Source organism: Lynx canadensis, chromosome D1 (assembly GCF_007474595.2).
Source record: "Lynx canadensis isolate LIC74 chromosome D1, mLynCan4.pri.v2, whole genome shotgun sequence".
Lineage (NCBI taxonomy): Eukaryota > Metazoa > Chordata > Mammalia > Carnivora > Felidae > Lynx > Lynx canadensis.
The window spans coordinates 56390513-56417284 of record NC_044312.2 but is presented as its reverse complement, the minus strand read 5'-3'; the positions used below and the strand labels follow the sequence as shown (position 1 = coordinate 56417284).

General features: G+C 36.0%; 1 protein-coding gene across 1 annotated transcript in view; it reads left to right on the top strand.

The window, feature by feature from the left end:
* UVRAG (UV radiation resistance associated) overlaps positions 1-26772 on the top strand; it is a 293487-nt gene that overhangs the window by 121428 nt on the left and 145287 nt on the right. The window contains exons 7-8 of the mRNA XM_030333127.1: positions 7776-7881; positions 21987-22113. Of these exons, the coding sequence (XP_030188987.1) occupies positions 7776-7881; positions 21987-22113 (233 nt within the window). The remainder of the gene's footprint in view (positions 1-7775; positions 7882-21986; positions 22114-26772) is intronic.

The following is a 26772-nucleotide window of genomic DNA, read 5'->3' as shown; positions in this document are numbered from 1 at the left end:
TACACCCTTTGTGAAGTGTTTGTTCAAATATTTTGATAATATTTATTGGGTTGTTTGTTTTTTTTATTGTTGATTTGTAGGAATTTTTTGTGTATTATGGATACAAGTCCTTGGTCAGATAGATCTCTATATCTGTATGTTTGTATCTATATCTATGTCTATATCTATGTATCTATCTATAGAACATTTTTTTTTGCTACTCTGTGTCTTGATTTTTCATTTTCTCAACAACGCCTGGTAAAGAGTAGAAGTTTCAAATTTTGCTAAAATATATTAGGTTTTTATTTTATGGATAGTGCCTTTTGTTTCCTGTTTAGGAAATCTTTGCCTAAACCAAGGTCATGAATATATTTTTCTACATGTTATTCTAGAATCTTTATAGTTCGAGGTTTTACATTTAGTCTTTGCTCTATATCAATTTCACTTTTGTGTATGATGTGAGGTAGAGATTGAGGTTTAGTTTTTCCGTGTCGCTATCCAATTATTTCAGTGTCATTTGTTGACAAAGCTTGTCTTTCCCTAATCAAAAAGTAAATTGATAAAAATGCTGGGGCACCTGGGTGGCTCAGTCGGTTGAGCCTCCGACTTCAGCTCAGGTCATGATCTCACAGCTTGTGAATTCGAGCCCCGCGTCAGACTCTGTGCTGACAGCTAGGAGCCTGGAGCCTGCTTCAGATTCTGTGCCTCCCTCTCTCTCTCTGCCCCAACCCACTCGCATTCTGTCTCTATCTCTCTCAAAAATAAATAAACATTAAAAAATTAAAAAATAAATAAAAATGCTGATCATCATCTAAAAAAAAAAGTAAATTGATTTTATATGATGGGTCAATTTCTGTAATCTGAATTCTCGTTCATTGATCTGTTTGTTTAGACTTCTACAATACTACTGCTTTATAAACTAGAGCTTTGTGAGAGGTCATAAAATCTGGTAGTGTAAGCTCCAACTTTGTTTCTTTTTCCAACACTTTCTTGACTATCCTAGGATTTTTATATTTCTGGATCAATTTTAAAATCACCTTGTCAGTTGAAAAAAAAAAAGACTGCAAGGCTTTGGTTGGGATTGCATTGACTCTATAGATTAATTTAGGGGAGACTAACAATACTGAGTCTTGTAACCCGTGTGATTGTTATATGTCTCCATTAGTTAGGTGTTTTTCTCAGGAGTGTTTTACAGTTTTCAGTGCATGGGTCTTTCACATCTTCCATTAGACTTACCTAGTTATTTGTTGATAATGATATTAAAAATACCATTAAATTTTTGTATATTAACCTGGAATCTTGCAATCTTGCTAAAATTATGTTTAATTACAGATTCTTTGGCTTTTTATATGTGTACAATTATTGCATCCATGAAGAGACGTTTTTGCTTCTTCCTTTCCTATATTTATGATTTTTTACATTGCCTTATTGCAATGGTTTGGACCTTGATTACAGTGTTGAATTAGTGGTGAAAAGCGGGTATCTCTCCTTGGTCCTGTTCTTAAGTATAACATTAGCTTAGATGTTTTTTGTGTAAGTTCCATTTTTGCATTAGCTGTAGATTTTTTAAATAAATTCTTCACCAGAGGAAACTCTCTTTTTTCCTTAGTTTGTTGAAGGTTTTTTTTGTTTTTAATCATTAACAGGTATTGAATTGTATCAAGTGCTTTTTGGGGGGCATCTTCTGAGATAGCCATATGATTTTTCTTCATTATTTTTGCCACTGTTGGTTTTCAAATGGTAAACTAACCTTGTACTCTTCAGATAAACCTATACAATCAAGATGTGTCTTACCCTTTTCATACATTGCTAGAGTGGATTTGCTAACTTTTTGTTAATGATTTTTTTCAGTTATGTTAATGTGTGAGTTTTGTCTGTAATTTTCTCTTCTTGTCATCTTCTTGTCATGTTTTGGTATGAGGGTTATACTGGCCTCATAAAATAAATTGAAAAGTGTTTCTTCTTCTTTGAAAGATTTTGTTAAAACTAGTATAGTCCGGGGGGGGGGGGGGTTGGTGCCTGGGTAGCTCAGTCGGGTAAGCATCTGACTCTTGGTTTTGGCTCAAGTCATGATCTCATGGTTCATGAATTCAAGCCCCACATTGGGCTCTGCACTGCCTGTGGAGCCTGCTTGGGATTCGCTCTCTCTCCCGCTCTCTCTGTCTCCAAAAAACAAAGCAAAGCAAAGCAAAACAAAAAACAAAACAAAACAAAACAAAACAAAACCCATTGTATAACCCCAGTGAAGCCATCTGAACCTAGAGCTTTGTACCTGAGAGTGGTTTTAATTACAAGCTTAGTTTCTTTAATTGATAATGGCAATTGTTTTTCTAATTTATTTGTTTTGTAAACTTGTGATTTTTTTAAAGCAATTTGACTACGTCATCTAAGTTTTCGTATTTATTGGCATATTGCTCATAATTTCCATTAATTCTCCTTTGAATGTCTATAAGATCTAGTGATGTCTTTGCTGGTATTCTTGATGTTGGTAATTTGTTTTCAGGCATCATTTTTTATTACTCCTTCTTTCTCACTTTTCACGTCTACACTATCCCTCCTGTTACTATTTTAATTTAGAAAGATGCCTAAACTTTTCCTAGGAAGGCTGTAATAACCACACACTAGCCTTCCTGTTTCCAGCCTTGTTTCTGTGTCCCATTTACCTTATTACAGGAAGAAAGATCTTTCTAAAGTGCAAATGTAATTAAATCTTTTCCAGCTTAAAACTTTGTTTCCCACTACCCTCAGAAAAATAATCGGCGCTCTTTCATATGGAATGCAAAGCCATCAACGATAATGTCTGTGTCTCTCAATAGATTCCTGTCTTTTCTTATATTTCCTTTGCCCTTTGTGTCTCTTCATGCAGGCCAAGGGAACTATGCTGCCTTTCTAGGTGTTCTAATTGGTCCTTCTTCACCTTAAAATGGAATGCAGCATTTCAGATGTGATATGATCAACACTAAGTAAACAAAAATGGTCTCCTAACTTCTCCTTTACTGAAATGATTGTTAATATTTTGGTTGTTGTGGTCTCGGTATTTATTATTTATTTGTTATAATGCCTTTCATTCAGTAGATTTTTACATTCACAACACTATCTAACCCCAAAACATTATTTTAAAGCCCAGTTTCAATCTTACGTTATCTCAAAGCATATTAATAGGGATGCGTTTATTTGCTCTAACTAGAATACCTATCAGATAGTTACTTAGTCCCTCCTCCTCATACCTGTGATAATTTATTTCAGCTTGGCAGTATTAGTGTTGGTATTGACCTGTCACCAGATGACCAGATGATATGTATTTCGGTCTTTATAGTATTATTTCATAGTTTGCAAAATCAAGATGCATTCCTCTGAAACTGGCTAGCTGGCTTGGAAGTAAAGCAGTTGTTTCTTTTCTTGTCAGTCCTTCATCTCTTCACCCCCAGGGGAATCAGGATGCCCCACATTATGTTTAAAAGCCTAAACACATCAAACTTTTGTTCTTCTGTTGGATTTGAAAGGGGGACATTATTAGCTCTGTCTTGATGTAGCAGGGGCTCTGAAAGTCTATTTGGATAACACTGAAGATTGGAGGAAATGTGACTCTGTCTGTGTGTTTTAAGCCCCTAAGGTAAGATCAGAAAGCGTCTGGGGCAGTGAGAGCCAAATAGTTGAAGTCATACATTAATTATGGTCATGAATCATTTTTATTTTTAAAGTCTTTACCATTTGACAAGGTTGTTTGCATAGTACCAGTGAGTTTCAGGCAGCGTTTTCCCCCTTTTAAAGTAACAGGCTATTTTGTTGATTTCTGCTCTGAATTGATAATGCCTATTATTATCAGAATTCTGATAACATTTTTAGTAAAAATTGCACATTTCCTTACCTAAGTGAGTGGTCTTTATTTGATTTTTGTTTTGAATATAATATTAAAAAATTTTAAATACAGAAAACTATCACCTTAATCTCTCAATCCACCACTGATATCAGTAAAAAATAATCACATCTTAGGACTGAGCTTTTATATTCAGGAGTTAGTTGCTGTTCAGTTCGCAAATATATACTGAGTGCCTCCTTTGTGCCACATCCTGTGCTAAGCACTGGGAATGTATTTGAAAATGAGAGGTCCCCCCCCCCCGCCCCCCGAAAGATCTAATAAGGAAATAAACAGTTGCTATAAAATATAGTTCTGTAATCTTTGTTAGTGGTATTTATATACATGATGCTGCAGATTTCTATAGAAAGGAGTGCCTGTACCTGTCTGGAATAGTTCAGAAAGGTCTTTGAAGAAGAGGTTGTGTTCGAGCTGCCTCTTTAATGGACTCAAGACTGTCCTTATCTGTTAAGAGGTAGGGAAGACTTACAGGCGGATAGATCAGCTCACTCAAAGTTACAAACAAGAAATGGTATGGTGTGTTTAGGGAATTGTCGGTGGTTTGGTTTTGTTGGAACTGAGCTCGCAAGGTAAGGAATATCAGGAAATAATGCTGCAGATGTTTGCTGGGACCGCATTACAAAGGGCCTTTCCTTGCTTTTAAATTTCTTTAGAGCAAACTTTGTAAGAGAGTATTACTATCAAAAGAGTGTATACACATACACTCCCAGAGCAAGAGGCAATAGGATGGAATATAACCTCTATTGGAGGAGCTTTGAGGAAGTTGCTTGTATAACCGATCTTATTAGCAACCTAGCACTAATAAGAGTTGCTCCTTTAGATGACCTAAGAAATCCTCAATAACTGTCAGGCAGTTTCTGAAAGTGCAAAATACGTCATGAATATTTTTAGTGCATAGTGTCATCATCATCATAATGTTGGCAGAGGTATTGATGCCATCAAATCCCTAATGAAATTAACCTTGTATATAGGATATCTTTCAGATTGGGATTGTTGAGTAATTTTTAAAAACTGAGGTAAAACTTGCATACAGTAAAATGTGTAGATCTTAAGTTTAAATTCCATGTATAACTGTGTACCCTCATCCCAGTAAAGATATATAGGATATTTCCATCACCTCAGAAAGTTACTTTGCCCCACCCCCACCCCCGTTCTCTACCAGTCAATTCCACCCCACATGGACAACCAGCGACTCTTGATTTCTGTCACTATGGATTGCTTTTACCTGTTCTTGAACTATGTATAAATGGAGTCATACAGTATACTTTTTGTTACTGGCTTTTTCACTCAACATCATTGTTGTTGACATTCATTCATATTGTTGTGTATATATCAATGGTGTGTTCCTTTTTATTGATGAGTGGAATTTCATGATTATACCTCAATTTGTTAATTGATTCTCCTGTTTGATGGACATTTGCATTGTTTTCTATGAATATTCTTATACAAATCATTGTGTAGACATACGTTTTTATATTTCTTGAGTAAATGCTTAGGAGTAGAAATACTGGGCCATAGGTTAGATGGCTGTTAAACTTTATTAGAAACTATTTTCCAAATGATAGTACTCTTTTACACTTTGCCAGCAATGGATGCAAGTTCCAGTTGCTCCACATCCTTGTTAGTAATAGATGTTGTCATTTAAATTTTTTTTAGCGTTTATTTATTTTTGAGAAAGATACAAAGAGCATGAGTGGGGAAGGGGCAGAGAGAGAGGGGGACACAGAATCCCAACCAGGCTCCAGGCTATGGGCTGTCAGCACAGAGCCCAGTGCAGGGTGAGATCATGACCTGAGCTGAAGTTGGACACCTAACCGACTGAGCCACCCAGGCGCCCCAATGTTCATTTTAATTTTAGCTATTCTAATAGATGTGGAATGTATCTCGTTGTGATTTTAATTTGCATTTTTATGATGACTAAGATGTTGAATACCTTTTCTTGTACTTTTTGGCCACTCTTGTATCACCTTTTGTGAAGCATTTTACTTTTTTGCCCATTTTTAACTGGATTGTCTCTTTGTGACTGATTTATAAGAGTTTTTTATGTACTCCAGACGCAGTCCTTGGTCAGATAGATGTTTTGCAAGTATTTTCTCTCACTCTGTGGACTGCTTATCATTTCTTAATGGCATCTTTAGACAAACAGACATTTTTTATTATTGTGAAGTCCAATTTATCTATTTTTAATTTTATGGTTAGTGCTTTTCATGCCTTATCTATGAAATCTTTACCTCTTCTAAGGTTGTAAGAGATTCTCTATGTTTCTTCTACAAGTTTTATGATTTTAGTTTTTATGTTTACTATGCTCTCCTTGAATTAATCTTTTGAATGTGCTGTGAGGTAGGGAATGAAATTAATTTTTCCCCCTATGTTTGTCCAATGTTCCAGCACCATTTGCTTTAAAAAATTTCTTTTCGGGGCGCCTGGGTGGCGCAGTCGGTTAAGCGTCCGACTTCAGCCAGGTCACGATCTCGCGGTCCGTGAGTTCGAGCCCCGCGTCAGGCTCTGGGCTCATGGCTCAGAGCCTGGAGCCTGTTTCCGATTCTGTGTCTCCCTCTCTCTCTGCCCCTCCCCCGTTCATGCTCTGTCTCTCTCTGTCCCAAAAATAAATAAACGTTGAAAAAAAAAAAATTTCTTTTCTCCGTTAATTTGCCTGGATTCCTTTGTCCAAAATCAATTGGCCATATATGTGTAGCTCTATATCTTTATATATAATCTTTATGCTGTTCCATTGATCTATTTTTTGATCCTTATGCTGGTAGCATATTGTTTTGATTATATAGTTTTATTTTTTTAAGTTTATCTTGGTTTATCTCTTCTAGATTCTTTGTTTTTCTGTATAGATTATGGTATCAATACGCTTCTTAATTTCTTCCAAAGAACCAAAGCCTGTTGAGATTGTGATTGTGATTGTGAAACTATTGACCCATATATAGAAATATCACTGAATTTTTTTGTATGTTGACCTTGTATCCTGTGACCCTATTAGTTCTAGTAGTTGTTTTGTAGATTTCTAATGATTCTCTATATGAAAATCATGTCATCTAAAAATACAGTTTGACCATTTTTAATATGTATGTGTATAAGAAATATATAAGCTATATTTGAAGACCAAGAGACAAAGAAAAACACAAACCCATAATGGAAGCAAAAAAGAAAAATAGTTTCTGATTTTTTTTCAATGTTCCTTGTTTCAAAGTGGCTGCTGCTTTAAATTAGTCTTTTTAACTGGGATTATTGTTAATTCTTTTTTTCTTTGTGGATACCCATAAGTAATATTCAGGTTTGTCATCATTGATGTTCTCCTGGTGACTTTAGCAATCCACTTAATTTCCTTGGGCGTCAGTTTTCACATTTTTAACATGATGGGATTCAACTAGATTATTTTCTCTCTAAGGTGTCTTCCAGATTCCTGTGAGTTCACCATTTTAACTCTCAATATATCAGAGGCAGGCAGGCATAGAAAGGGTGGTTTTTTTTTTTTTTTTTAAGTTTCTTTACTTATTGTATTATTCCTCCGTGTGCATGCAAGTGGGGAAGGGACAGGGAGAGAGGGGGAGAGAGAAGGAGAGGGAGAATCCCAAGTGGGCTCCATGCTGACAGCACAGACTTGGGGCTTGATCTCCTGAACCATGAGATCATGATCTGAGCTGAAATTAAGAGTTGGATGTTTAACTGACTGAGCCACCTAGATGCCCTGAAAGGGTGTTTTAAGGGCACATTGTAATTCCTGTTATTTCATTACAGGTATGCTAGGGAATTATGAAATGATCAGTTTGAGTTCATTACTAATTCTGTTTATCCTGGAAGGTTTGTTCTCATTTTGTTCCATTAATGTCTCTTGTTTGTTCCATTTATGTCTCTGTGTTGAGAGTTTATAGTTAACTCACTTGAATTTTTCTCTAACTTTTATTTCTAGGCTTCACAGAGCCCAGTGTGCGATTAAACAGACTCAGGTAACTGTTCAGAAAATTGGAAAGGAAATTGAAGAAAAGCTAAGACTCACATCTACAAGCAATGAGTTGGTAGGTTTTTATATATATTTATTGTTTAGACTCCTTGATTGCTAAATGTGATCATCATATTCTTCTTGTGTTAATTAATTTTTTTCCAAAAAGCTTTATTTAGGTATTTTTTCTTTTAATGTTTCACTGAGACTTATGTTGGCATTTAAATATTGGAAAACACTTTCCCATCTCTTAATGGAACATGCAAAAAAAAAAAGGACCTGCCTTTTCTGCTAGATGAAACTTTAGATGACATACAATTACTTAGAAAATAATTAAAAGCTATTTTATTAATGTCTTACTAATGTGAACTCTAGACACAGACTATAGTGAATGGGAAATAGCTGCCAAAAGAAAAAACAAAAACCTTTAGGGACTAATCTCTGCTTAAAAGATGAACTTAAAATTATTTGGAGTAAGCTTAATAGGCTGGTTTATGGACAGTGTTCTCTTTGGGGAAAGATTCCTTTGACGAGGCATTTCCAAAGAAATAGAAATTCCAACCCAAATGGACAGATTCAAGATATTAGTGTAATTTGGGGTTGCTCTAGACTCTTTTCTAAATTAATTATTTTTAAAAATACTAATTTTGGAATAAAGATTCTCTCTTTGAGCAGAATAGTGGGTATAACTAATAAATTGAACTTTTCTCGAAATGAAACCCCATGGCTATGGACAGCTTTTGATGATATCTGTGCTCAAATTAAGTCCTAACTAAAACACTTTGAGTTGTTTTTTTGTTTTGTTTTGTTTTTAGTAACTCATTTTCACAGAGAGGCAGTATCTTCCAGTTGTCATTTATAGCGTATCAACTTAGGAAAAGACCTTTTTATCTCCAAACAAAAGTTCCATATCATCTTGAAGATTTGCCCAAGATAATAGTTTAATAGATGAACTATAGAAAAGCGATGCAATTAACCACTTACATGGACCTCCTCTCTCATGGACTTTGAAGTTAATGGATGATACTGTATTTAAACTATACGAAATTGCTGATTTTGACCTATAAATGGCAGTTTCATATAATTCAACCTAATATATAAAATGACTAGTGCTGTACCTGGCACATAGCAGGCACACAAAATATGGCAGCTGCAATAACTATAGTAGTAATATTTATTCATATGACTTTTCTTGCCTATGGAAAATCTTCCATTTTGGAGAAGCTGTTAAACCACGTCTTGTTTTAACTTAGGCTCAGTCAAGGAAGAAATTCCAGACCACAAACATATTGGAAAAGGAGAAAAAAACAGATAATTTTAATCCTTTCTGTAGTGTACAGAAATGCCACATTTTTAGAACCTTTGTCTGAGGAGAAATTGCTAGGGTTTTTTTCTTTCTTTCTTTCTTATTTTCGTTTCCCCAAGGCAAGACTGGGAAATTACTTATTCCATTAAATGACAGCATATGTTTTGTCTCAGTATGAAAAAATGTATGTTTAATCCTATTTTTCTAAAATATAAGTGGTGACACATAGAGCAAGGTGATAGAATGTGTGAGTTTAAAGAGGTCAGGTTCAGAGGTTCACTTTGTGTTTTTACGCTGCCTGGTCAACATAGAAGAGAATCATTGATTTTTGAACTAAAAGTGAACCTAGAAATCATCTACTTCCTGTATAACCCCACTAAAGCCAACCTTCCTCAGCACACTCAACCCCCTTCCCCATTTTATTTTTCTCCTATTATTACCCTTTAACATGCTATATACTTTGCATATGTACTTTGTCTGTCTCTCCAAACTCTATGAGGGTAGGGATTTTTGTCTGTTTTTCTTCACTGCTGTATTCACCATGTCTAGAAAAGTGTTTGACACATAGTAAGTGCTCAATAAATATTGAATTTAGGAATGAATCTAGCATGTTAAATAACAAAATTCAGCCAAGAAAATTTGAATTTCTATGTGGCTTTTTCAAATGACACGGGAATCAATTGGGCAATACCTTATCTAGCAAGTTAAATTGTACAAAATGGAAGGTTTTTATAGAAGGAGGGTGGGGCGAGAAAGTTATTAGCAAAAGAAGAGGATTGTTCCAGGCAAGGCCTGCCTCCTTGGGGGAAAAGCCAAGTGTCTTATCATGCATATTGCCTCATCTTTTTTGTGGGGATACAGAGGGCCTAAGGGTCAGACTCACTGGCAAAGACTGAAAAATTCCTAGCTGGCCATTTCTAGAGGAGGTTGAAATGCAGTTAGATTTCATAGTAAGTACCAGTTTGGGAACTCGATCTGAGTGACACCATTCTGGGCCTGAAAATTTTCTTTCTTTCTTTTTTGTGAGCAAGCATACTCTCCTCCATATTACAGGATGGAGAATGAGGCCTGAAGACAGGAAGCAACTTTCCCATAATCATTTCACAAGTAGAGGCAAATTTTGGTTTACTTGTCTTCTTTCGGGCAGTAATGCCATGTACTTGTTAATTTTTTGCTTTGAGATTCACCTGTAGCAAATTAGAAACTTTACTGTTACCTTTTTTCCTCATTCCCTTTCTAAATCCCCAAGGTCATCATACTCCAACCCAGACAGTTTCAATTTTTGAGAATTGACTTTAATTTTAGCCTAAGTATAGTCAGTCAGAAGGCATATTTGATGCTGAAAGAAATCAGATTACTTTGGGGGCCCCTGGGTGGCTCATTCGGTTAAGCATCCGACCTCGGCTCAGGTCATGACCTCACGGTTTGTGGGTTTGAGCCCCTCATCGGGCTCTGTGCTGACAGTTCAGAGACTGGAACCTGCTTCAGACAGAGCCTGGAACCTACTTCAGATTCTGTGTCTCCCTCTTTCTCTCTGCCCCTCCCCCACTAGTGCTCTGTCTCTCTCTGTCTTTCAAAAATAAATAAATGTTAAAAAAACAGTAAAAAAAAGAAATCAGAGTACTTTGTAAGATCAAGTGTAACTTTCTCTGTTATGAGAACTTGAGTTCATACTTGATGGCTTTTAAAAGATTTAGCATCTTCTCAAACTACATCAATGGCCAACATATCTTTTTGACATTTGTTTCTTATGAAATTTCTGCTGTTGTCATCTTGAACTTTGCTCATATGTTTTGGATTTTGTCAACTGCCTTTCCTATATCCATTGATAATTGTATTTTTGTTTTTCTGTTTTCTCCTATCATGGTGGTGGAATACATTGATGTTTGAATGTTAATCCAACTTTGCATTCCTGGGGAAAGCCCCTCTTGTTCATGAGGAAATATTTTTTATATGTATTGCCAGATTCAATTTGCTAAAATATTTAAAGGATTTTTGCATCTCCCTTCATTAAGGATATTGATCTGGTCTTAGTTTGTTTTCTTAGAATCTCTTTGTCTGGTTTTGTTGTCAGGGTGATGTTGGCTACAACCCAGTGAGTTGGGAGGTGCTTTTTCTTCTGTTTTCTGGAAGAATAGGTGTAGAATTGGAATTATTTTTTAAGTGTATGGTAGAATTTACCAGTGAAGCTATCTGGACATGGAATTTTCTTTGTGTGTTTTGAACTAGGAATTTAGTTCTTTCATATTTGTGGGTTACTGAAGTTATCTCCTTCTTGGGTGAGCTTCAGTTTAGTAGCTTACATTTTTCAAGGATTTGTCTATTTCATCTAAGAGGTTATTCTCTTTAATTTTAGCTGTTCTTGAGGGTGTATAGTGTTTTCTTAGTTTGTAACGCATTTCTATGGTAGACATTTTTCATATCTTTATTGGTCACTTGTGTATTCTTTAGGAAGTGTAAGTTTAAGTATTTTTGCCCATAAAAAAATAAACTATTTATATTTGCAGAAAATTTGCAAAGATAGTTCAGAATGTTTCCATATAACTTTCATCCAGTTTCCCCTAATATTAACCTCTTCTATAACCATGTTACATTTAACATTGTACAACATCAAACTAAGAAGCTAACATTGATATGTTACCATTAACTGTGGGCTTTATTCAGGTTTCACCAGTGTTTCCACTAATGTCTTTTTAAAAAAATAACTAGACTTTATTTTATAGCAGTAGTAGATTTATAGAATTATGACAAAGACAGTACAAAGTGTATACCCTACAGCCAGTTTCTGCTGTTATTAACATTTTACCTTAATGATACATTTATTATAATTAATGAACCTATACTGATAAATCAGCATTAACTAAAATCCATGCTTTCTTCAAATTTCCTTAATTTTTACCTAATGTTCTTTTCTGTTCCAGAATCCCATGAAGAAAACCATATTACATTTAGTAGCCCTGCTTCCTTAGACTCTTCTTGGTTGTGAAAATTTCTCAGACTTTCATTGTTTTTAATGACTTTGACAGTTTTGAGGAAAACTAGACAAGTATTTTATAGAATATCCTGTGATTGGGATTTGTCTGTTGTTTTGCCATGATTAGCCTGGATTCACTGTCCCAGTATCCAGCCCAGGATACCACATTGTCTTCCTAGGCTTCTCTGATCTATGACAGTTTCTCATTCCTTCCTGCATTTAAATCGCCATTACTAATCCCTGTTGATGTTTACCTTAATCACTACTTGCTTAAGGTGGTGTTCCCTAGGTTTATCCACTATACTCTCCTTTGGAGTATTGTTTCCATACTCTTAATTTTTTGAAAGCAAGATACTACGTCCAGCCTACACCCCAGTAGAGGGGACTTAGACTCCACCTTCTGAGGGAAGACTGCCTACATATGTTATTTAGAATTCTTTGTGGGGAAGATTTGTCCTGCCCCATTTATTTATTTATTCATCAGTATGGACTTTTATATATTTATCTTATACTTTAGGTTATAATCAGATACTGTGTTATTTATTTTCTTGCTCACCTTGTGACATTGAGAGCTCTTTCAGGTTGGCTCCTATGTCCTTTTGACACGACTCTCTTTTTTATTTGTGTGCTTTTTAAAGCACTTTTAAAATTTCTGGCACTATATGATCCAGGCTCATCTTGTCTTTCTCCTGTTTCAACCCTGAATGAGCCATTTTTGCAAGGAGTCCTGTTCCTTCCGTTAGATAATGGTATTTAGAAACAAGATCTGGGTACTGGGTATGCTTGTGGCTACTGGGTTGTAACTGCTTCTAGGTCCTCGCAGAGGACAGAGCTGGTATACACAAGTATCTGTATGTGTATTAAACCAAACATGACTTCATATTGATACATTCAACTCTAACAGCACAGAGTTCATTCTTCTACCTCAGTTTGTTTATTTGTAGTATCTTTATTTCTGTCAGTGAGAAACCTAGCTCCTATTATCTGTAATTTATTTCCTTATTTTTTCACTCTTAGTATACATGTAAAGTAGTTTCATGTTTTTTCCCCTTATTTTTTAATGGGATTTCTGTCTTCTTGTGTTAAGGTTTGAGAGAGGAGAGGGGAACAGAGAAGGAGGAAGAGGGCGGGGGAGAGAGTGTGTGTATACGTATACTTTTGCATGTGTGTTTGTATTTTTCTTTTTTTTGGATACAAGTCCTTTTTTTGATATGCATGTTGGGAATATTTTCTTACATTCTGTGGCTTGCCTTTTCATGTTCTTAATGATGCTTTCTAAAGAGCAAAAATTTATAAGTTTAGTGAAATACAGTGTGTTTTTTAATGTTATTTTATCGGTAGGGCTTTTTGTTTTCTTTATAGGGAATCTTGGACTAACCTAAAATCGTATAAATTTCTTTAGTGGTTTTTTTTTTTTTTTTTTTTTTCCTAGAAGTTTTGTAGTTTTGGGCTTGACATTTAGACCTATGATCCATTTCAAACTAGTTTTTTTGTATGAGTTAATAAGTGCGGTAATTTTTTTCTATATGAATATGCAGCTGATTTACCATCATTTGTTGAAGAATCTTTTCTTTACTAATTTAATTGTTTTGAAATGTCTTTCTAAAGTCAATTGACTAAATATGTGTTCATCTATTTCTGGATTTTCTGTTTGCTCCACTGATCTATATGTCTACCTTTCACCAATATCAAATTCTACTATTATAGATCCCTTGTTTTAAAACCATATGTGGTAAGTCCTCCAACTTTGTTCTTGTTATCAAAATTCCTGTGGGTTTTCTAGGTTCTTTGTATTTCCAAGTGATTCAAGGATCAATTTGTCCATTTCTACAAAAAAAAAAAAAAAAAAAAAAAGGTCCTGTTGCAATTTTGATAAAGATTTGTAGATCAATTTGTGGAGAATTGCCATCTTAGCAACAACAGGTTCTCCACTCCATGAACAGGGCATATATTTCTTTCATTTAGATTTTTCTTTAATTCTTTCAATATCTTGAGAGATTTTGGACATCTTTTGTTAGAGCTGTTCCTACGTATTTTATGGGAGTTTTGGGGGTGCATTCTTGCAAATGGAATTGTTTTTGAATTTTTGTTTCTCATCTGTTTGTTGCTAGTATAAAAAATATAGTTCCTTTTAATTTATTAACCTAGTATCTTATAGCCTTGTTATACTAATTTTTTAGTTCTTATAGTTATTTTGTGTATTTATTGGGATTTTCTATGTAAACACTCATACCTGCAAACTTGGACTGCTTTATGTGCTTTTTATTATTTATTTTTTGTGACTTATTTCAATAGCTAGAATGTACAGTACAATATTGAATAAAGGTGATGCAAGGGGAAATCCTTGTTCCCGATCGTAGGGGGAAATGAGTCATCCTTTCTTAATTAAACATAATGGTAGTAATGCCCTTTATTGGTGTTAGGAAGTTCCCTCCTACTCCCAGTTTCTGAGAGTTTTTATCATGAATGGATGTTGAATATTGTCAGATGCTTTTTCTGCATCTATTGAAATGACCGTGTGATTTTTCCCCTTAATTCTGCATACTTTAATTTCAGATGTTTAACATTACATTTCTGGAATAATTCTGAATTGGTTACAGTATATACTCTTTTTTTGTGTCTTGATAGATTTGATCTGGAAATAATTTAAGGGTTTTTTTTGCTATATTTATTAGGGATACTGGAGCACAATGTTTTAAATTACTTTATCAGATTGGTATTAGGATTATGGTAGCCTGGTAAAATTAGTTGAGCACTATTTATTTTTCCTATTCCATCTTGGCTAGAAGCAGAAGTCCTTGCTTTTAATATTTTTAATATTTTCTAGTGCTCTGCTGAGATTTTATATCTTTTTATTCATTGTGAGAGTATTTTCCTTTTGTAGTACTTGGCTGAGATTTCATATCTGTTGATTCATTGTAAGGATATTTTACTTTTTCTCACTCAGCGTATTTTTAATAGTGGCTTTAAAGTCTTTGTATGATAATTCTAACATCTGGGTCATCTCAGGGTTGCCATATGTGGGTTGTCTTTTCCCTGGAGAGTGAGTCCTATTTTCCTGGCTGTTCATATATGGGGTAATACTACATATTATCCTGGACAATGTGAATATAATTTTGTGGATTCTCTGGATTTTGTTACTTTCTTCTGAAGAATATCGATTTTTTATTTAAAAAAAAATTTTTTTAAACATTTTTTTATTTTTGAGACAGAGACAGACCATGAGTGAGGGAGGGGCAGAGAGAGAGGGAGACACAGAGTCTGAAGCAGGCTCCAGGCTCCGAGCTGTCAGTACCGTAGCCCGACATGGGGCTTGAACTCACGAACTGCAAGATCATGACCTGAGCTGAAGTCAGAAGCTTAACTAACTGAGCCACCGAGGCACCCCACAATGTTATTTTAGCAGGTAGTTACTTGGTTAGGTTCAAGCTGTCATGCTTGCGGTGGACATTGGCTCAGATTTCATTTAGTTCAGTATTTTTACCCTTACTCACAGCTAGCTGCTTTCTGTTTTGCCTCATGCATATGTTGTTTGTGATTCAGAGGTTCAGGTTGAATTTAAACAGAATCTGGGGTGCCCATTCTCTTGCTTCCTCCATTCTGATTGCCTGATCTCTTTCCCCTGGCTCTTCTGGCTAGAAAGATAGTTGTCTTTCATTGGAGTTTGACTGCAGTCACCCTCAGGACAAAGCTACAGAAAAGGGGAAATTCACTCTGTATGTTGGTTGCTTGCACCAGGCTCTGAATCTCTCCAAAATTTACCTGTCACTGATCAATCTCCAGAATTCTCATGTAGCAGCTTTTTGTATTTTATCTGGAGCCTGTAGCTATTATTTAATCAGAGGACCAGTTTCTTAGGTGCTCATTCTCTTAACAGCAGAAGTAGAACTTGTATATGTTTTATTATTATATATCTTTTGCTTTATCTTCCTAGCTGGATCTGGGTTCTAGGTCTGATATTGCCACTGTGTCTATGAAGTTAATAAATTGGATTATTTTCCTTTTTGTTAATGTTTATTTATTTATTTAAAGTTTATTTAATTTTGGGGGAGAGAGAGTGTGCATGCACGTGCATGAGAAGGGGAGGAGCAGGGAGAGAAGGGTGGACAGAGGATCTGAAGCAGGCTCTGCGCTGAAGACAGCCCAATCTGGGGCTTGAACACATGAACCATGAAATCATGATCTGAGCTGAAGTCAGCGCTTAACCAACTGAGCCACCCAAGTGCCCCTGGATTAAGTATTTTCTAAGGAAATTTTTTCCCTTTTTTGGTGGTTGAGTAGCTGTAAGTGCAATAGAAACAACCTAGAAATGACATTTAAAAGTAAATTTGTTCCCATAGCACAACTGCCATAGTTCTAAAACTTTTTTTTTCCAGATTGTTAATTATTTCCAGGTTTTGTGGGAAAACTAATATAGATGAGTGTGCCCTCATCTACCATGCTCAAACTTTTTAGTCTCAAGACTTCTTTATACTCTTAAAAATTATCAAGACCTCAGAGAACTTAGTGTGTACCTGTTGGTGATGCCTAGGTTAATAAAAGACAGATGGATTCTCACATTTATTTCGGCAATCAGGCTGTGAGGATACCACAAATCTTAGAGACTCTGGAAAGCTCCACCGTACAGTTATGAGAAAATGAGAATGAAAAAGGGAGATAACAGCTTAGTAGTATTATGAAAATATTTTTGATCTCACAGACTCTGAAATGGTCTCAGAAACTCTCGTGGTTTCCTGGACAATGCTTTGAGAACATTTCGCCTCAGGCTTTTTAGCTCCAATGTGATCTAAAGAAAATTGTTTCCTTTAGTATGTCATTTACAAATTAGTCTGTCATTCTGAAATGAATCTTTTAACATTGCCTGTCATTGTCTTTGTAAATAGGAATGTGTGTGCTTGCAAATAGAGGAATCTACCTGTGATTTTCAGATCAGATACATGTTGTATAAAAACACTAAGATCCAATGAATACTTACCCATTGGAGATGCACATGTGACATTAACTAGGAGTAAACAGATAAATAGAACACAGAAACCCATTAGCAGATACTTATAGAACATTAGGGTCTTTGAGCACTTGTGTTAGATGAGTTAGAAAAGAAGCAGAACCAGATCCCACTTGGTCAGGTTTGTTTACTCTTCTCGTCAGAAATTAGAGCCAACCATCCTGGTATTGAATGACTTGATACAGTTCTGTAAATGGGCCAGTTTCTGCACATGGACCATAACACAAACACACTGTAAACATGCCTTCCTGTATTAGTTTAGTATTTAGATTAACTTGTACCCTTGGTGCTTTGATTCTAGAAAATATTCCCTATTTGAGTGTGTACCCTGGAATAGAGCAGATTAACCCTCTGTGTAGGCATATCTGTGTTCTATAAAAAGTTGCTTCACTTTTTTTCTGTTGTTTCTTTTTTCCTCTGCCCAGGTAGAATTCGGTTTACATATTTTGTGGAAAATGCAAGTTACAAAAATTGAACACTTAACTTCTTTGTAAAAAAAGGACTGTTTCCTAAGAATTTATGTATTTTTTCTCTCAGTGATATAAAAACACCCTAGCCTGTCATGATCATACTATTGAATTATTAAAAAAATCCAAATTGTTTCTTGGTTCCTTTTTCTTTAATGATAAACAACCACACTGTCTTTGGTCTTTGTTTTTACATTTGGTTGACAGGGCAAAATGGCTTTTATCTCCATTAGACCCAAACTCTTAGAAAGCAGACACCATTTCTCATTCATTTAGGAGCACATAGTATGCCCTTCATAAATGTTTGCTTTGTTCAAGAAAAATTGCTTAGGAATGTTTCATATTTCATAGAGTTTTCCAGTCAAATATAATAATGATGATTGGAAATAAGCTGTTCTGCTTGTTTTCTTGGCTTGAATGTCTTTAACAGATGATCATGCCATCTGTTTAGAATCAATGTTTCAGAGATGAGGAAGAAAGCATTTTGGGTGAGAAACGATAGCCGTAAAGTACTTTACACGCAACTGCCAGATCATTTTCCATGCCCATTGCTTCAACAAGGCGATACCATTACTCATCTCACTGAGTGCCCTTGCTTCTTCATTATCTTTGAATCAAATAGAGATGCTGACTTTACCTTTTAAAGTTTTCTACCAGCTTGGTAAAGCTATTCGGTTTATTTAATGAATAGTTTTTTTTTTATCTCATTACAATTTTAATTAGTACATATCTTAGGAAGGAGATAAGAATTTACTAGGTACAGCCAAATATTACTATTGGGTTAAGATTTTATGGAAAATCATGAGAAGCATATTATTGACACTGTTGATAAAGAGCAGGAGAGGGGCACCTGGGTGGCTTAGTCGGTTCAGTGTCCCACTTCGGCTCAGGTCACGATCTCTTGGTTTGTGAGTTCAAGCCCTGAGTCAGGCTCTCTGTTGACAACTCAGAGCCTGGAGCCTGCTTTGGATTTGGTGTCTCCCTCTCTCTCTGCCCCTCCCCCGCTCACGCTGTCCCTCTCTCTCATAAATAAACTTAAAAAAATTTTTTTAATTAAAAAAAAGAGCAGGAGAGAAGGGCACATACATTCATAGCACAGTAATTGTGTGTGAATACAAATGTGCAAGTACATGTATGTTCATTGTGGGGGCAGGATTTCAGATTTTATCTGGAGGCAAATTCTGGCTTCCAAAGGTATTTGGATTAAAAGGGAGGCTGAGTAAAGTTTAGAGTGTGGTTTCATAGGTTTAAGTAGGAACTATTTTAATAGAAAGATAAGTTCACAGACTTACCTATTTAGCAAACTTAGTTGTATCTTTGGTAGAATGTGTCTGGGATGTGTTTTATTAAATGAACATTCAGTAAAATTGGCTTTTTTGAGGTATAGTTCTATCACTTTTTTAAAAATAAGCTTTATTTTTTAGAGTAGTTTTAGGTTTATAGAAAAATTGTACAGAAATTATTTCCTTCTTCTTCCAGCTTTTTTTGTTCTTAACATCTCATGTACAATTGTTGAATCAATGTGAACACAATATTAATGTTAGTACAATACAATATTATTAACTTAAGTCCGTAGTTTACCATAGGTTTACTCTATGTTGTACAGTTGTCTGGGTTTGGCAAATGCACAATGTCATGTATCCACCATTACATATCATGCAGTGTAATTTCACTACTTAAAAATCCCCTGGGCTCTACCTGTTCATCCTTTTCCCCCTCCCTCAGGAACCCCTGGCAACTACTGATCTTTTTACTGTCTCCATAGTTTTGCCTTTTCCAGGAATGTCATATAGTTGGAATCATACAGTATGTAGCTTTTTCTGATTGGCTGCTTTTACTTAGCAACATGCATTTAAGGTTCCTCCATGACTTTTCATAGCTTGATAGCTTATTTCTTTTTATTGCTGAGTAATACTCCATTGTATGGATATACCACAGTTTAACTGTTGACCTATTGAAGTTCATCTGGAAGTTTGGGCAATTATGAAGAAAGGTGCTATAGACATTCATGTGTAGATTTTTGCGGGGACGTAAGTTTTCAAGTCATCTGGGTAAATATCCAGAAGCATGATTGCTGGGTCATATAGTAATCCTGTGTTTAGTTTTGTAAGAAACTGCCAGACCATCTTTTAAAGTGGCTATAACGACCATTTTGCATTTCCACCAACAATGAACAACAGTTCCTGTGGGTCCACATCCTTGCCAGCATTCGTATTGTCAGTGTTTTGGATACTTATTATTCTAGTAAACATATAGTGGTATCTCATTGTTTTAATCTGCAGTTCCCTGATAACATACGATGTTGAGCATCTTTTCATATACTTATTTGCCATCTTTATATCTTCTTCAGTGAGGTGACAGTTCAGATCTTTTGCCCATTTAAAAAAATTTTTTTAATGTTTATTTATTTTTGAGAGGGGGAGAGAGAGTGTGCGCGAGTGAGCAGAGGAGGGGCAGAGAGAGAGGGAGACACAATCTGAAGCAGGCCCCAGGCTCTGAGCTGTCAGCACAGAGCCTGACGCAGGGCTCAAACTCGTGAACCACGAGATCATGACCTGAGCTGAAGTCAGCTTCTTCATTTAATTTATTCTCTTGGGGTTCACTAGCTTCTTTAATCTATAGATGTATTTCCTCTGCCTAATTTGGGAAGATTTCGTGATTATTTCTATGAGTACTTTTTCACTTCTCTCTTTCTCCTTTCCTCCCTGTACTTGATGATAATAGTGTTAGATCTTTTGATATAGCTCCACAGATCCCTTGAGACTCTGTTCATTTTTTTTTACAGTCTATTTTCTCTCTCTTGTTTAAACTGAGTAGTTTCTGTTGTTCTATTTTTCAGCTTAAAGATGCTTCTCTCTGTTTCCTACATTTTGCTGTTGAGCTCATTTGTGAAGTTTTTTATTCCACTGATATTTTCAGCTTTAATTTCCATTTGATTCCTCTTTATATCTTCAGTTTCTTGACTGAAACTTTCTGTTTCTTTGCCAAGATGTTCCATGTTTTCCTTTGTTTCAGAGATGTCCTTAATTGTTACTGAAGCATTTTTATGATAGCCATTCAAATCTTTGTCAGGTAATTGTAACATGTCTGTCATCTCAGTACTGGCATCTATTAATTATCCTTTTTCATTTACTTTGGCATCTTTCTGGTTCTTGGTATGATGAGTGATTTTTTATTAAATCTTGTACATTTCGAGTATTATGTTATGAGTCTCTGGATCTTACATAAATCTGTTTTATCTGGCTTTTTCTGACACCTGTTTCTCTGGTAGGGAAGGGAGAGATGCTGTCTCATTACTGCCAGGTGGGTATAAAAGTCCAGGTTCCTCAAGCAGCTTCCATTGACATCTAAGTGACAGGACTACAGGGGAAGGGGCATCCTTACTTTTGGCCAGGAAAGGGAGTTCCAGCTCTCCACCAGACCTCCACAACTACTGCCCTAGCTGGGAGGTGTAGGAGTGCCTTGATATTGTTCCCCACGTAGCCTCCGCTGATATGCTGGATAGGGTGGCCTCCTTAGCACTGTGTGGTAAGGAGATTTCTCAGTCTCCAGTAAGCCTCCTCTGATACAATGCAGCAGGGAGGGAGAGGATTATCTCATTATTGCCCTAAGTCCAGGCTCCCCCTGTGGTATCCACTGAGACTATAGGGGGATTGGTTGGTTACTGCCTGAAAGGGTCAGAAGCCCTAGGTCCTTACTTGGCTTTCTCTGAAATCTGGGATATCAGAGCACCTCGGTTCAGCTTGGCAGGGATGGAAATCTACTTTTTATTTCTATGGATTTGCCCAATATGGACATTTCATATAAATGGGGTCGGTGGCCTTTTTAAACTGGCTTCTTTCAGTTAGCGTAATGTTTTCAAGGTTCATCCGTGTTGTAGCATTCATCAGTACTTCATTTCTTTTATTGCCAGATAATATTCCGTTGTACAGGATAGACCCACATTTTATGTTTCTGTTCATCAGATGACGGACACTTGGATTGATCCTACGGTTTGGCTATTATAAATAATTCTGTGAAAATTCATATTCAGGTTTTTGTATGGACATGTTTTCAATTCTCTTGGGTATATACATAGGAGTAGAATTGCTGGGTCCTGGCATATCTGTGTTTAAGTTTTTGAGAACTCTGTCTCTAAAAAAATAATTTTTGTCTTAATTGTATTGTGATTTCAGGAAAAAGACCTGAGAAATTTTGTAGTGTTTTTTGGGTTCTTAGAAAGAACTGTCCCCAGACTTAAGGTTTATTCTTTATATTCTTTCCATTAAAATGGCAGGTGCTGATAATTAAGCTACTCGAGAGATCTGTAAATTAGGTGAATATTGAAGTGCTTTGAACCATTATTCATTTTGAAACACTGTGAATGTATAATGATTCATAGTTATGAGTTTTATATTCATAAATTTACCTGTGCTTTTCAATTGTTTAGAGAAAACAAAGTGAGTGCTTGCAATTAAAAATTTTGGTGCTTCGAAATGAACTGGAAAGACAGAAGAAAGCTTTGGGACGGGAGGTGGCATTACTGCATAAGCAACAAATTGCATTACAGGACAAAGGTGAGTAAAAATACCATACAAACAGCCAGCCCCCCATGTTCAGTAGCTGTCTTTTCTTCTTTCCATAGGCTCAGATAGTCATCTTGGTACAAATATGCTGATATAATTTTAAACATTTTTTGGAAGTATTTTGAAGTTGCTACATACAGAAAAGGGTACAAATACACACACACACACACACACACACACACACACACACACACTATATTTCAAAATTTCAAAATGAACACACTTACATAAGCAGCATCTCCACAGAGAAGCAGAGCATTACACGGACCCCAGAATCTTAGGAGCCTCCTCATGTTCCCTTCCATTCAGGACATCTCTAGCCAGTCTGACCACTACCTTGACTTATTACACCAAAATGAGTTTTGCCTCATTTTGAGCTTTATGCAAGTAGAATCCTGTAATATGTACATTCTATGTGTTGGCTTCTGTTCAACATTTTGTTTGTAAGTTCCATCCTAACCTGCGTGTAATGTAGTGTTAGTTCATTCTTACTGCCGATAGTATTCCATTGTGTGAATAGAAGTATGTATTTATTCTGGTTTTTGGTAATTTCTAGTTTGGAGCTATTAGATAAAGCTTCCATGAACTTTCTAGTACATGCTTCTTTATGAAGATTTGTTTGTGCCTTTCTGTTGGATATAAACTTAGGTGCAGAATTGCATAGTCACAAGGTATGCATATCTTCAGCTTTAGTAGATTGTGTCCAAAAGTTTTCCAAAGCACTTGCATCCAGTTTACCTCTTCTCTACCCAGCAGTGTATCAGATCTCTTGTCCTATATCCTTGTCAGCACCTGGTACTTTCTGGCTTTTGCATTTTAGCTTTTCTGGACTGTCTTCTTGCAGTCTTAATTTTGATTTCTCTGAAAACTAATGAGGTTGAATACTATTTCATGTTTCTGCTGTCTGGGATAAACTCCTTTGTGAAATACCTGTTGAAGTCTTCCCCTCTCCCCACTGCCTTTTTTTTTTTTTTCTTTTTTAAAGACAGAAATTCTTATATATTATAGATATGGATTCTTTGTTTGAAATGCTCATTAAAACTATATTCTCCCATTCTGTGGCTTGCTAGTTCATTCCTCAGTGATACCTTACATGAACAGAAGTTCCATTTTATCAGTCTTTCCTTTTAGATTTAAGACTTTTTGTGTCCAGTTTAGGAAATATTTTCCTATTTTAACATCATAAAGGTGTTATTCTGTATTTTGTAAACACTTTACTATTTTACTTTTTACATTTATATATGTAATTCATCAGGATTTGATTTTTTGTATATGATGTTAGATAGGAGTCAAGACTTATTTTTTTCATACAGATAGTCCATTGACCCAGTACCATGTATTAAAAACCTGTCTCCCTTGCACTGAAGGTTCACTTTTGCCGTGAATTGGTGGCCATGTGCTCACATGCCTGTTGCAGGACCCTCTGTTCCATTGATTTGTCTGTTTTTTTTGCCATTATCTCACTGTTTTAATGTCTCTCATGTTATAAGTGGTCTTATTATCTGTTAAAGTTCTTCCACTTAGTTGTTCTTTTTCCAGATCACCTTTCTTCATCTTGGCAAGGATGGAAATTTACTTTTTTGTCTTTATGGATGGATGGGCCTATTCTGGATATTTCATATAAATAGAGTCTGTGGCCATTAACATGACCAAAAAACAGGCTTAATCTTGTTCTTTTGCATTGCCTTATGAATTTCTGCACAGAAAAGGAAATCTAGCTACTATTTTGATTGGGACTACATTTAATATGTTTATCAATATAATTGGTGATCTTTAGACATCTTTAGAATATTGCATCTTCCAACCCAAGAGAATGGTGTATGCCTTTGTTTATTAGGTCTTTACAAAACATTGAAATTAACTAATTGTTTTGTTTTGTTTTGTTTTGTTTTTTTAATATGAAATTTATTGTCAAATTGGTTTCCATACAACACCCAGTGCTCATCCCAACAAGAGCCCTCCTCAATACCCCTCACTCACCCTCCCCTCCCTCCCAACCCCCATCAGCCCTCAGTTTGTTCTCAGTTTTGAAGAGTCTCTTATGCTTTGGCTCCCTCCCTCTCTTTCTTTTTTTTCCCCCTTCCCCTCCCCCGTGGTCTTCTGTTAAGTTTCTCAGGATCCACATAGGAGTGAAAACATATGGTATCTGTCTTTCTCTGCCTGACTTATTTCACTTAGCATAACACTCTCCAGTTCCATCCACGTTGCTACAGAAGACCATATTTCATTCTTTCTCATTGCCACGTAGTATTCCATTGTGTATATAAACCACAATTTCTTTATCCATTCATCGGTTTATGGACATTTAGGCTCTTTCCATAATTTGGCTATTGTATGAAAGAAACTAATTGTTAATACATGGGTATTTCCCATGATTCATTGAATTTATTTCAGCTTTCTGATGTTTTATGATACTATTGTAAATATGTTTAAATTTTATTTTCTACTTTTTTGCTCATCTATAGAAATACAATTGATTGTTTTAAAGTGATTGATTTTTATTATATATGCAAATTCCTATATCCCATCCTGACTCAGCATGACTTATAAAGGCCTCATATGACCCGTGTCAGTCTGAATGCTTCAGCTATAAAGAACTTCTTTTAGTTTCTTCAATATGCTTCAGTCTGTCTTGCTCTTATTTAAGCCTCTGTTTAAATGTTAATGGGGTGTCGAGGCGGCTCAGTTGGTTGTGTGTCCAACTCTTGATTTTGGCTCAGGTTGTGATCCCAGTGTCCTGGGATGGAGCCCCATTGACATTCTCTCTCTCTCTCTCTCTCTCTCTCTCTGCCCCTCTCCCCAGCTCATGCATGCACTCTCTCTCTCTCTCTCTCTCTCTCTCTCTCTCTCAAAAACCCCCACAAAAAATAACAACAAAAAAACACCAAAATGTTACTTTTTCTGAGAAATTTTTCACTGGCTGTCTTTCCTTTCTCCTCTTACCTCTATTAGACATACTACTGTGTGTTTCCATTGCATCCTGTGTTTTTCCATTATAGCATTCTAATTGTTCATTCCCCCCCCCCCCCCTTCTAGACAGATCTCTGAGGGAAGAATTGCCCAAGTACTGTATTAAATACTCTTATATTCTTGGGGCATGGTACAGTGCTTGGGATGCAGTAAGCATTGAATAAATATTTGTTGAGTGAATGAATCATAGTCATGGTTATCAGTCTAGTGTCATGGGCATCATTGTTAAAGGATAAAGACTTCCATAGCATCTAGCTTAGCATTCATTTGGAACAACCAATACTCTCATGCGAAACACTGTAGAAAAAAACACTGTATATTGTTTGGCAGTGATTGCTAAAACTGTCTGCACTCCCGACACAGCTTGCATATCAGCCTTTAGACCTGAGAGTCTGATGTGATAATGCCACTTAAAGTCATGAGATATTGTGAGCAAAGTCCATTTCTTGGAGTCTCTGTTGAATGACTCCAAATAAATAGACAGTTGTGTACAGACAAGAGCTGCTTTAGGAGGTCTCCTCTTCTGTGAAAAGGCACGTTTCTTTTGGTGCTTTGGAATTTTTATTATTCTAAAATTGCCTACCACCTATAGCATGTGTTTCTGCATATTTTTTTTAAGATCATCAATTTTTAAAATGAAAACACTGTCAGGTTTTAGGAGGGGTTCAGGGTGTTTGCCTTTTTTTGATAGCTGTAATGTTTCAGTTACCAGACTTATCACTATATAGATACGATGTGATTTAATCACCACAATAGCTCTATGAGGTAAGTACTATGATTATTGACACTTTACAGTTGAGGAAACCCTAGGTCAGGGTCAGAGACATTAAATACCTTGCTTAAGTTCACACAGCTTATGGCAGATGATGTCAGGATTAAAATCTATCGATTCCAAAACTCTCGTTCACTGTGTAATGCTACATTTTACCAGAAGTATGATGTATAAATCCTATGATAGAATAAATATTCTAGCATATGGTAAAAGGATAGGGAGATCTAGTTCTTCTATTATCTTCCCAACTGTGTTTTTTCTTCTTATAATGATAGAGTGAAGTCCCAGGAAGTGTGTTATCAGCCTTTAAACGGGCGAACTTATAAACAGTGGTTTCTATCCCATTTAAAAGACTGAGTGTAAGAATAATTGCTCATATTTATAGACTACTCATTACTTCAAAGCAGTGTCTCGTGGTTTTTTTTATCTTCTTTGGTTTTTATGTGTAGTCTTATGTATTAAGGGTATTATTATTCTCCTCCTAATAATGAATATATTTTATTATCTGGTTTACAGATGAGGAAACTGAGTCTCAGAGAGGTTAAGTGATTTGCCCAAAGCCACATAGCAAGTTATAGTGGAGCCTGTGTTCAGAGTTACTAGTCACTAACTCTGCAGCAAAGGGAGATTATAGGATTTTGTAGGTATTTATTCTAGTGTCTTAATTCTGGCAGTCAAGTCAGAATTAACACATTCGTTTTATTTATTTGTTTTTAACATTTTTTCATTTTTGAGAGACAAAGAGAGACAGCGTGCAAGCAGGGGAAGGGCAGAGAGAGAGGGAGACAGAATCCAAAGCAGGCTCTAGGCTCTGAGCTGTTAGCACAGGGCCCAACGCAGGGCTTGAGCTCATGAACTGTGAGATCATGACTTGAGCCGAAGTCAGATGCTTAACCGACTGAACCACC